This window comes from Rhipicephalus microplus, chromosome X (genome assembly GCF_043290135.1).
Source record: "Rhipicephalus microplus isolate Deutch F79 chromosome X, USDA_Rmic, whole genome shotgun sequence".
In the NCBI taxonomy this organism is placed as follows: domain Eukaryota; kingdom Metazoa; phylum Arthropoda; class Arachnida; order Ixodida; family Ixodidae; genus Rhipicephalus; species Rhipicephalus microplus.
In genome coordinates this window covers 142,587,151-142,600,218 of record NC_134710.1, presented here as the reverse complement: position 1 = coordinate 142,600,218, position 13,068 = coordinate 142,587,151, and the positions used below count along the sequence as shown (strand labels likewise).

General features: G+C 46.7%; 1 protein-coding gene across 2 annotated transcripts in view; it reads left to right on the top strand.

The window, feature by feature from the left end:
- LOC119176594 (uncharacterized) overlaps positions 1 to 13,068 on the top strand; it is a 184,220-nt gene that overhangs the window by 132,192 nt on the left and 38,960 nt on the right. For both annotated transcript variants that reach the window (XM_037427952.2, XM_037427950.2), the window contains exon 10: positions 6,449 to 6,525. In XM_037427952.2, coding sequence (XP_037283849.1) covers positions 6,449 to 6,525 — 77 coding nt within the window. The remainder of the gene's footprint in view (positions 1 to 6,448; positions 6,526 to 13,068) is intronic.

The window sequence follows — 13,068 nt, the reverse complement described above, 5'->3', positions numbered from 1 at the left end:
GGCTCTTATCATAGCCGCCTTCTGATCTAGCGTTGTGCGCTTTCGCTTCCCGCCTGTTGCTGGAATCACGAGCGCAGCACGATAAAAGATAAGGCGGAAGCGGTCGAAAAAGAGAAGAAACACGCACGCAAAAGCAACGCGGCTCACGTCGGCGAGCGACAACACTTGCAGAGAAAGTGATTGTGAAGAGGAAGGGGCAGAAGGGGCGCTCTTTTGCGCTGCCCTCTAGGAACCGGTTACTCAAGGGGAATGGGGTATGTAAGTATAGGAAGCGCGCCTCAGCGCCATGAGAAAGGGGAGAGGGAGAATATAAAGAAGACACAAAAGAAAAGAAAAGGGCGAGACATTCGCGGAGCTGCGGAGCGCTCCGCTGTCGGTGGTAGCCAAGCGGCGCATGTGCAGCGATTTCTCCTCCGGAAACAGCGCGTGCCGTCTGCTTTGCGCGCGTTGCTGGAGGGCGCGTGGCGGGAGTTTTGAACTGCTAAATACAGTTCTCGCGTTGCGCGCCGTCTCAAATTCGTGTTGTGCACTGTCGTGACATCGGCTCAAAATTTTACTTCCTAACAAAATTTGTTCGTTATATCCCATAAGAGGCAAATTTTGCCTAAAACGAGGTTTTGAATACATTGGTTTGTATGGGGACTTTCAAGGGGAATCAGGATTTGCTCGTTATATCCATTATTTTGTTATAGCCCGTCTCATTATAACGAGGTTTAACTGTAGTTATCTAGGGTGCGCTGATATTACTGGCTCTTGATAAGGTAGGCCGTTTGGCACATGTATGTGCGATTTTGCTGATGTGTGGTCATGCGCAGATTCTGTTTTCTTATTATTGCAGTTGGTTTGCAATAAACTTTGGTTGTTAGTTCAGCGCTCCATTCTTGTCTCTTTTATCCCTTCCTGTCGTTTGCACGGTTAAGCACTTTCTTCGTCAATCATGCGGCACCAACCAGCCCAATCAAGCACTTTGTTACGTAAGGAATACAGTTTTATTCAAGTAAGAGTGTGATCTCTGCCTAATGGGCACAGCTCAACTTCCTGCCGCTTATGCATTTTAAAGCATAAGATACAGATTTTACTGGCTCTTGATAAGGTAGGCCGTTTGGCACATGTATGTGCGATTTTGCTGACTCTTGATAAGGTAGGCCGTTTGGCACATGTATGTGCGATTTTGCTGATGTGTGGTCATGCGCAGATTCTGTTTTCCTATTATTGCATTATTTGCAATAATATTGCATTATTTGCACAAGGAGAAGTGCTCCTTGTGAAAGGAGCACTTCTCCCTGGAGCGGCCGTATTTGCGCACACCAGCATTATATAGGAGTTCCGCAATATCGGATCCAAAAGAGTTGGCTGCCAGCCTTACTTTTTATAACATTACAACTTCTTGCTATCGCGATCATTGCATTGCATTCAATGCACTGTCATGTTGCCAGAACTAATTGGATAATCACCAAAGATACCAGCCTGTGAACTCGCGGTGCAAGACGGAAGCACAAGACGAGTCAACCTCCAAAGATTCGTTGTCACGGGGTCTTGTAGAGTTTCCATCAGCGCTTAATCTGACATGCTCTCAATGGTGACGACACGGTTGTCCGAAATTAAGAAAAGTCACAGTTTTACCGCAAGGGCGAAGCGATGAATGGGATAGCAACAACTTGGAATGTACGCTGCAGCAGATCGAAACGTGCAGTGTGCTACTCATGTACAAATGATGCACGAAAACAACATACACAGGACGAGAGCGAACTAACAACATTTACCGCTCGACACTTAATGCACTGTTTAAACAAAAACGATGCGAGAAACGTAATCACAGGTACAGATATAAGTGTGAACTAACAAGTGCCCCACTTGTTGCTTTGCTGTGTTTGAAAATCGCTCTCTTTTTGCAAACGCCACCCTGTACAGTGAGCGAACTGATATTTGTGCACCCGGCAACTAAACGCAATTGTTCCAGTCAAAGTCGAAGGCGCACGATTCTCCCCACCCAAGAATAAGAGCGCGCTTATGCAGCTACCCCCCCCCCCATACATAGGGCAAGGTAAGCGTAGGAGATACGCGCGGTCGGCGCATCGTGACGAGCTGGGCACCAAGCACGGGTGTCTTTTCTTTTTTGAATTTTCATATATATGGATATGTATACATTTACAGCGAATGACAGTGCTGATGGAAACTGCAAAAAACAGCCAAGACTCTCCATAGTGTCGCAGTGCAACGCGAACAAAAGATGACAGCAGCTTACGGCAGCGAAAAAAGCGTATTCAGGATCAGCTGTACAGCAAGATGCCTGCTTCGTTGTCGTCCCGAACAACCACCTGACCCACTAGCTGGAATCTATGAAACATTCCTATCACCGTTCTTTTTCATATAAACACGTGTCACTTGCCCCTCCTTATAAGAGCATCGCCCCGATGCTGATTCAGACGCACAGTATTTTTTTGAACGTGCAGTCAGTCACTCACATACGGCTTCATACGCACTACATGAACAAGTTCAGGCTGGTGCTGGCGACGCCTCGGGCATTGGGGACTGTCGGAGACAACCTCGTAGGTGACGTCACTTAGCTGGCGCGATACTCGGTATGGCCCGAAATATCGCCTTAGCAGCTTCTCGGACAGTCCACGTTTTCGTACGGGTGTCCAAACCCACACTCTGTCACCGATTTTGTACGTTACAATTCTATGGCGAGCATTGTAGCGGCCTGCGTCGTAGTCTTGTCGCTGGTGGATCCGTAAGCGGGCGAGCTGTCTAGCTTCTTCCGCGCGTTCAGTGAACACGTCAGCGCCTGTGTCGGTAGCGTCCCATTGATGTGGCAACATCGCATCCAGCATAGTCCGTACCTCCCGTCCGTGAACCAAGCTGAATGGAGTCATGCGAGTCGTCTCTTGTTTAGCCGTATTGTATGCGAACGTGATATAGGGTAAAATCTCGTCCCAATTCTTATGTTGGACATCCACGTACATCGACAGCATGTCTTCAATCGTCTTGTTGAGGCGCTCCGTAAGTCCATTTGTTTGCGGGTGGTACGCAGTGGTCTTACGGTGAGTTGTTCCACTAAGCATGAGGACGTGGTCTAAAATAGCTGCCGTAAATGCTGTTCCGCGGTCCGTGATCACGATAGTCGGAGCACCGTGGCGTAGCACAATATTTTCTATGAAAAATCTCGCCACTTCCACGGCGGTGCTCTTTTGGATAGCTTTTGTTTCGGCATACCTGGTTAGGTAGTCTGTTGCGACTATAACCCAGCGATTCCCTGCAATAGAAGTAGGAAGGGGTCCTAAAATATCCATTCCTACCTGTTCAAACGGTGTACATGGAACCTGAACTGGTTGCAGCTGACCGGCGGGTCTCTTTGGAGGTGACTTGCGTCGCTGGCAATCGATGCAAGTGTGAACGTGGTGCTTGACGGCTGCTGTGAGTCGTGGCCAGTAGTATCCCTGCTGTACTCTTGCCAATGTGCGAGTGTAGCCTAAATGGCCAGACGTCGGCTCATTGTGACATGCTTGGAGCACTTCAGTTCGAAGGGGTGCAGGAATAACGAGCAAATAGGGAGCTCCGATGGACGAAAAGTTTCTCTTGTAGAGGACGCCATTGCGTAAGCAAAACGACGATAATGTCCTTGCAAAGACTTTCGGTGCCCTCGAAGAACGTCCGTCCACGTAATTAATCAAATCAAGCAATTCAGGGTCACTTCGTTGTTGTTGAGCAATCGTGGACGCGTCGAGAACACCAAGGAAGGCCATATCGTCGTCGTCAGAAAGAGAAGCTGACTGTACTGGTGATCGAGACAGGCAGTCGGCGTCCGTATGGCGCTTCCCAGACTTGTGTATGACCGTCATATCAAACTCTTGTAACTTCAGACTCCACCGTGCTAATCGGCCGGTTGGATCTCTTAAATTAGTCAACCAACACAGGGAATGATGGTCACTTATAACTTTGAAAGGGCGGCCATACAAGTACGGGCGAAATTTCATAACTGCCCAGACCACGGCGAGGCATTCTTTCTCAGTTGTTGAATAATTGGCCTCGGCGCGTGTTAGCGTCCTGCTTGCGTAGGCGATCACTCGTTCCGTGTCTTCTTGCCACTGCACAAGCACAGCTCCGAGGCCTACATTGCTTGCGTCAGTGTGAAGCATTGTTGGCGCTTGTTCGTCGAAGTGAGCAAGCACTGGAGGTGTTTGAAGACGTTGGCGGAGGTCATTAAACGCTGCTTGCTGTTCGTGATTCCACTCAAAGGTGGCGTCGTCTCTAGTAAGGCGAGTTAACGGCGACGCAATCCGTGCGAAGTCGGCGATGAACCGGCGATAGTAGGCGCATAGGCCCAGAAAGCGCCTGACAGCTTTCTTATCGGACGGTACTGGGAACTGTGTCACGGCCGCAAGTTTTTCGGGATCAGGTCGAACGCCGGTACAGCTGACGACATGACCAAGAAACAGCAGTTCTTCAAAACAAAAGTGGCATTTCTCTGGTTTCAATGTAAGGCCTGCGGAGCGTATGGCTCGTAAAACAAGTTCTAGCCTCTTGAGATGCTCGTCAAATGTCGGGGAAAACACTATGACGTCGTCTAGATAAACTAAACAGGTCTTCCATTTTAACCCTGAAAGTACAGTGTCCATGAGCCTTTGAAAAGTAGCGGGCGCTGAGCACAGACCGAACGGTAGAACTTTAAATTCATATAAACCATCCGGCGTCACAAAAGCGGTTTTTTCACGATCTCTTGGGTCTACCTCGATCTGCCAATATCCACTTCTGAGGTCCATTGAAGAAAAGTAGCGAGCGTTTCGAAGCCTATCGAGGGAGTCATCAATACGTGGAAGCGGATACACATCTTTCTTAGTCACTTGATTCAGCTTCCTGTAATCCACGCAAAAACGCAGGGTACCGTCCTTTTTCTTAACTAATACTACAGGCGATGCCCACGGGCTCTGTGATGGCTGAATCACATCATCTTCAAGCATTTTAGCGACTTGTTGCTGTATCACTTCCCGTTCCTTTGGAGCCACACGATAAGGATTCTGGTGTATAGGCCTTGCTGCGTCGTGGGTAATTATTCGATGTTTTGTTAGCGGCGTTCGACCGACCCGTGATGTCGATGAAAAGCAGTCCTTGAATTCGGCTAGCAGCTCAAGAAGTCTCGTTCGTTCGTCCCTTGACAACGTAGTACCAACGTCAAGATTAGGTAGTGATTCTTCTTGAGGTGCTTCGTCTAGGCCCGATAAACTGCCTTGGATTTCTGCAGTAGTGTCAAAGTAAGCGACGGCTGTACCCTTCGGGAGATGTCGGCGCTCAGTGCTGAAGTTAGTGAGCAGCAAGTTTGTGCGTCCAGCAGTGACAGTGACAAGACCTCGAGCAACTGAAATACCATGGCTAAATATCAGTGAGCTTATTTGGTCAGCAATGCCGTCGCCGTCAAACGGCTATTGCAATAATAAAAAAAAAAGCAAAGCTGAACATCGTCGGGCGCCACACCATGCACGCGCAGTGAAACTGCACGCGCGCGTGAGGTCAAAAATGAAGAGCAAACGACATAGACACAGACACCGCAAAAAACTATTCGGTAGAGCACCCCCCATATGCAGCGCGGCCCCACATATGTGACGCTAACTAAAAGCGTGGCACTGCCAACGCACCAAAGTAGTTTTTTTTTTTTTCCTTGATTTGATTTGGAGTGGAGGGGGCACACTTGCGCATGCCACTGGAGTGGTGAGAACGGCGGCAACGCCGGCTAGCGGAGTACAAGCCTGCCTGCCTGCTTCGCGCTCACCCACATGCAATAACGAGCGCTCGCTCTCGCCTGGTGCGCTGCCATCGCTTCACGCTTTCTCGTTGGCGGGGCAGCTATGAAAGACGCATGCTCGTATCAAAATGCCAAAATTCAGAGTGAAATTTCTAGATTGTCTGTGGGGAAAATTCATTAAATCAAGGTTGTCTCCCACTGTTACTTTGTTACATAGAGATCGCAAATACATGTGCTTCTATGGAGCAACGGTAAGAAATAGAAAAACTTTCTTATATCGAGGAATTCGTTATATGGAGGTTCATTATAAGCAGGTTTACTGTAGTACTAATCATAACTGATCACCCACATCATGAGACTGCATTTAGGAAACATATTCAGTGCAGACTTGCATCACAGAGCAATCCCAACACTGTCCGTACTCGTGGTTTTACTGAAAAGCATACCGAGTATGGACATTTTAGTAAATTCAAACCTTCATTTGGAGATCCTTCGAGTTGGGGTTAGTGTAGGATTTGTTTTGATTGCTCTTTTAACCTGTTCATGGAAATTTGTGATCTACAAGGAGGCAAACCCAGTGGTGTGGTGTCTTATGCTACTCTATTGCAACTTTGTCAGTGTTACCTGTTTCATGTTATTGAGTGCAGCATCTCTTGGTAGTGTTCTGTCCAGAAGACTATCGTAAAAATATTATACTTTTTTTTCCAGATGATGACTGGGAAATCACACTGCAGAAGCCAATCATTTGGTCTGGTCCCCCGTTGTGTCTCGATCTCAACCCTAAAGTGAGGGCACTTCTATAATTTTGTCTTTTATCTTAGCAGACCATGACTAGTTTTAAACTTTTTAGAAATTGGGAATAGCCAGTGCTTTTTTGATGTTGTGTATTGGTAGTAACATAAAAAAAAAAGTAGCTCTACTTTCTTTTATATGTGAAGTTTTGCTAGCAAGGATTAATTCTAAAGCCTTTTGTTTAAGCTTGTATGAATAGCTTCGAATATTCGAACTAATAGTTGAGTATACAAATTCGCTTCAATTCGAATTTAGATTATCGAATATTTTCGAAGTATTCGCAATGAACGAATAAATGTACAATAATCTGCATGTTATTGCCTGTAAAGGTGGTTTCACTGCAATGTAGAGGTGCTAAGCTATGATAGCACTTACCCAGGGGAAATTTGCTTTGCCACAAAGCCTTCCTTTAAATTTAAAGGGGCCCTGCAACACTTACTGAACATGGTCAAAAAACGCTGTTGATCGGTATTCGAGGCTACTGAGAACATGCGAGGCAAACATTGTAGCGCAGCACGTGGCCTGTAATTCACAATAAATTTTCAAAGCTAAAAATTGCTTTCTTTCCTGGCAAATGACACTACAAGCTCAAAAATCACTTGTCACAGCCAAGAGCGAATATACGGCTCTGGTCACAGCCATTGGCTCATTTGAGCATGGTGCGCTCGTCGTTACCGGGGCCGCCACTTGTCCACGAGTACGTGCGCGATCATACTAAAAAGCCGTGTGTTCGAAGAAAAAAAAGATGTGCTCAAGGTCACGAGGTGCGTGTGATGTATTTTCTTTCGCCGTGCCATTCCTCCCTGTTTAGCTTCCAGCTATTTCGTCAGGACGAGAAGAGAGAATGTGACAGCGTGCGACAAGTTTTCGGAACTCCGCTCGTACTGGACTGATTCTAGAAACTTTGTGGCAGCAAATTTGGGAGGTAACAAGCATGTTTACTGGCCCCGTGGCTACTTGAAAAAGTGTCGCAGGGCCCCTTTAAAGGAACATGTTACCCTCAAATCAATTCTTCATTACATTAAGCTTGTTATGATGGCTTATATGCTCCAAGCATAATAAATTTTGAAATGTGAAGTATCTTAAAGGTTATCACTCACATCCTACCGAAACTACTACTTAGGGTTGCTTCAACTTCCTTTGAACGAAAAAAAAATGGCATTTGCATAGAGCCTCTACAGTCGCCGACCGATTTTCCGGACTCCAAAAATTCGGACTTGTTGGATATTCCGGACTTCATAAATGCACCGTCAGGGATCCCATAGAGCTAATGCATTGTTTCGACCGATTTTTCGGGCTAATTTGCCCCTGAAAGTTCGATTTTTCGGACTAAATCGCTCGTTTTGTGCCACGCCCCAAGCAATTGTGAACGCCGCCATGTTGGATTTTCCGTCGGCTTGGCTAAGCTTGGTCTTCAGATGCCTTTCCTGCCTCCGAGATTAGAATGCGCACGCCATATTTTAAGTTTCGGAGGCCATGTTTGCTTTTTAAAAGACGCGGTGATGAATGCCGTTTTTTCGTCTTCGGTCAGCACTATCGTCATCACATCGCACGGGGAGGAGGCGAAAGAAGGAATCTTTTATTGTCGTTGCAGCTTTTTTCAGTCGCCATTCTGCACGTGTTGTGTCGCGTACCGTCGAGACGTTGTGCTTCGCAGCGGCTATCTGCGGCATCGAATTTTGTGTTCTCGGTGCCATGGCTCCGCCATCTGTGCCATCGCGGGAGCCACGTGGTGTTAAGAAGCGTGCGCGGAGGCCACTGACGACGAAATTCTTCGCCAGGTTGTCCCGGAGCCGGAGAGCGGCTCGGATGACGACAACGACGACCGCCCGCAGCCGTCGGCGGCGGAGATCGCCAACGCGGTGACAATTTTGTCGAGCGTTTACGGCGACGATGTCACCTTGGCGCAAATACGGGCAAACCAAATTGCCTCCAAGCGTAGTTTGAGGCAAGGCAGCATCAAGGACTTTTTTAAACCTGCCTGATGCAATAAACTTCAGATTTTTGGCGAAAACGAATTTTTCGGACTGTTCGATTTTTCGTACTTTTTTTCGGTCCCCGCCAGGTCCGAAAAATCGGTCGGCGACTGTATTTCAATTCATAAGAAATATTGTGGAGGGTATTACGGTCATGGTAAAGATTCCCTTTTTTTTTATATGTCATACATACCATTCCAATTCGATTCATAATTATAGTAGACTCTCAGTAAACAGAAATCTGTTAAATGGAACTACTGCTTAAACGGAACTATTTCTTCGGCTATGCTTGGTTTCGGGCTTGTATTCTGCACCTATGGTCTCTCAGTAAACGGAACTCCTGTTAAATGGAACATATTTTCCCTGTCCCTTCAGGTTCAGTTTACTGAGAGTTTACTGTATTCGATCAAAATCACTATTCGTTTCGAATTCGCTTCGACTCTAAAATTCACTATTTGCACAAGTCTACTTTTGTTTAGTTAATGGTCCTGTAACGACTTGGCAATCCTATGATAAAAAAAGTAAAAAATCAATTCTAGGCTTCTGTGTTGGGCACATTGTGGCTGTGTTTGGTTTGCGGGAGGGGCCAAGGGGTAAGGCGAGATGACATCGGCAGTGGCCTCATTGATTTGAAGTATTCAAACAAGATTTTGTAGTGTCTACGAAGCATAGTAAGTTGCAGATGTAAAGGACACTGCACTTGGTAGAGTAGCACAAGCTTTCTTAAATATAGCATTTTTATGCAGTTTCTACCATTCAGGCCTTTGAGTTATTTGGTGACAATAATATATCTATAATTACTGCTCAAGAGATTTAGGTTACTGTAGGTAGGTAGGTAGGTAGGTAGGTAGGTGAGCAACTTTATCAATCCATGAAAGAATCATTTGAGGGGGTGTGTGGGAGGGGAAGTGGAAGCAGGATGACTACGGGCCCTAGGTGCTTGGACACTATTCTGTTTTAGAGACCCCTCTGGCCCAGCTCCTTGTCCAGAGCTGTAACCCTGGTTATGAGCTGCGCAGAGCAGCCTCCGATCACTCGTGGTGTTTTGACCCTTTAGACGGGGGCTTGGGTTTGTTCAGGCAATTTAGAAATACGTGATTGAAGTAGGCTTGGTGCTAGGACACAAGTTGCAATGAGGAGAGGTTTCACCATGCATAAAAAGGGAGAGAAGGAAAGGAGTTGTGACTTTGGCTGTTTGAAGTCTGTGCCACAAAACCTGGTCACTTCTGGAAAGAGATTTTTGTGGTGGAGGATACGCTAGGTGCGAATTTCGGTAGAAGAGTGTGACATTGTGATAGCTGAGGAGTTGATCTCTGGCACCTCGAAGTGAAGGCAGGTCGCTGTGAGCCTGGTTGACAAGTGCTTGGGCTTGGGTGTGAAGGGCCGTGTTGCCTGTGTAGTGCACTGGAATCCAGAAAAGAGCGATGAGGCAATCAAGCAGAGGAGATAATTCAATAAATCTAGCAGCCAGAAAGTGTATTTTGAGAGTGGCCAAATTGAGAATTGCAGTTTTGAATCAGCAGGTGTGAGACAGCTGCGCATATAGGCAACCGACAATGGTTACGTGGCACAGTGATCAGCCCAGCCGTCAACGCCATGGCGTTGATTCCGCGAAGCGTCGAGGTGGCCAACGAGCAATTTCTACTTTGCATGGTATGAGTTTATTGTGCTGTTTGAGGCATGTCGGTGGTTTCGCATTGCGGTTTTAAGGCGATTTAAAACATCGATGCCCATTTTCGACCACCAACGCTTGAAAATGACGCGCACTGTACGACAACGACCATGTGTATAGTGTTAAAGAAGTGAACACCGAGTGCTTGTCACAGCAAAACAAGCATGTTTATGACGTTGAATTTTTATGACGCACAAATACGACCGTATACGTTTCTCAATCAGCTGTCACTTGCCACTCGAAAACCTCGAAAATTGTTGAGCAGGAGCTCTCGACCGCCTCTTGTATACAGAACGAAATATTGTCGGAAAGTAACCAGGATGATTCTCTGTGGTGATTTTTCGCCGTTGTCGAAATACCTCGAGCATATCCTTGTATTCTCGTTAGGCTTCCAAGATGAGAGGTCACCGGTGCCGAAAGATTGAATTGAGAGCAGTCAGCTGGCACTCAATAACGCGAAAACAAAGTGTGTCCAAGTGTTCGCGAGGGAGACGCGAATATCCGAATACGCAATGAGTAATGAAACGATCAGCTCACAATAACAGGAAAACGAAGCATGTGCATGAGAGAAGGGGTAATTTGCAAATACTTCATGTGTTACGCGGTGCACTCCAGCCTTATTTCTGTCGTACTAAGCGTGAGAAAGCCTCGGCATTAAAGAGCACGTTACAGCAGTCTAGTAATCGTCTTGGTGTACAAAGGAGCGGCAGGACACGTTGACAAATCAATGTGTGGGAAAATTCACCAGGCGTCCAAGCTCTTACGACGTTAGGTTTCACGAATGCTTCCCGTTATTGTTTTCGCTCTGATGTCATTTAACGAAAATTCGCAAGGGGGACACTTACTTGACGCGCCGAACAGCGACGATCCACTTCTGCCGCCGAGATGCTTCCCATGGTCTTGATGGGAAGCGATACATTATGACGCTGACATCCCCTTTTTTATTGTGGCAATCCTTAATGCAGCAGTATCTGCGTTTGTTCTTTTTTTTCACATCTGACAACGTAGTTGTCAACAGGGTGCGATAAATCCATTGAAAAACGACGCACTGCTATGTTGTTCCGCCTGTTCGAACAACGGCAAAATGGCTCAAAGGGCCGCCCCGTGGGTTCTAATCAACGCTGCTAGGCGGCGCGACGTGTACAAGCAAACTGCATTGCCGGTGCCTGTTGCGCATTTTTGATACATTTGCATTACCTTCTACCAAGCTGCTCCTAAAATATAAAAATACCTAAAATTTCTCTGAACTGCTCCAAAACAGCCTAAAAAGCTACTATTTTGATGGTAACCTCTGCTTCATTGGGGAAAAAAGTCCGAGTTGACTACAATACGACGCAACCAAGCGTGTTTTAGGGGCGAAGCTCCTTAGGGCGTGGGCTGTGCGTCCTCTGTAGCCTGTATGTAGCCACCTCTCGTTTAGTTCTTGCAGTGTCCACTAGATGGCGGTACCGTCTCCTGTATGTCGCCTCTTCTCGTTTAGTTCTTGCAGTGTTCACTAGATGGCGGCTCCGTCTCCTGCATGTAGCCACCTCTCGTTTAGTTCTTTCAGTGCTCACTAGATGGCGGGACTTGTAGCTGATGATGAAAAGATGCAAGATGTTATAAACTAGACGGCGGTACTTGTAGTTGATGATGAAAGATGCGAGATGTTATAAAATAGGAATGATGTCACATATGGCACGTGTCATTGGTGGAAGGCAATCGTTCGATTTAGTGCGGCGACGTACGCTAGGGGGAGCATTGTAATAAAATCGAGTAGGCAAAATGTACGGAAGATTCATGGTTTACCAGGTTTTCCTCCAGAGCTTCGCCCACTCATCATCATTCACTTCGTGGATATGGCGGCATTTTTTTTTCTTTACTTTGCACCATTCTGATGATGAAGGCTCCCATGTTGCCATCATAATCTCCTCTAAACTGTTGGAAATATGCCTGATCCCACAAGAGTGCCTTGCATCGAACGTGCTGCTTCTACTTGCTAGGCTGTGTGTTCTGGTGCCACTGTGAACTAGCGAAACGATCGAGTCGGGTGGCAAGCGTAGCGGGGTCGACTCTCCGGTTCTTTGTTGTGCGTAGCGCGTTCTTTCGGTCGCTGCGGTTTTCGTGCCAACGCTGCTGCGTGCGGTTACCTACGGTTGCATGTTTGCCGTGAGCGAGTAACTGTAAACATGGAGTGATTTCCCTGCATTCGACATGTCTTCTTGATGCTCTGGCACGTGCACATGAGTTCACAAAATGGGTTGCATGAGCAACAGAACGCATGCAGCCCATTCCCGGTTTATGTCCATGGTCAACTAATTTGTTTAGACAAGCAGGTTCTCATTGCAATTTGCATTTAAAACAGCCATTGCTTGCACGCGAAATCCGCACATCGATATCTGCAGGTAGAGAGAAACACTTGGTTATTTGCGAAACCGTAGTAACAACGCACATTCAAACCATTTCAAACAGGCACCTAGGCGCTTTATTCGTAACTCATGACACGTCGGCGATCACGTGGCACAGATGAATGATGATTTGCCACGGCTCAATTTTGTAATCAAAACTTGCAAGAAGCATATAAGAGGCGTCGCTGCATGTCGCCTCTAGGCTACATGAGCTTTTAGGTTTAGCTTTACGTTTGACCGGTGTTTGGGTTGGCGGCCGTGCCGCAGTGTGACTGGGAAACTTCATATTTTCTATATTTTGTTCTTTTTTTGCAATGAAACCGACTACTGTACGTTCAGCAGTTCGTTTGCTTGGACACTAATTTCTTACACCCCTGTCACACGGCCACCACTGAGTTCTGTTAAATTCTGTCAATGTAAATCTCCCCTAGGAAGTTCGACGGAGATTGAGTTCTGGGAGTGTCACACGGCAATGACAAGGTTGTCATAGTTTCCGCGAGG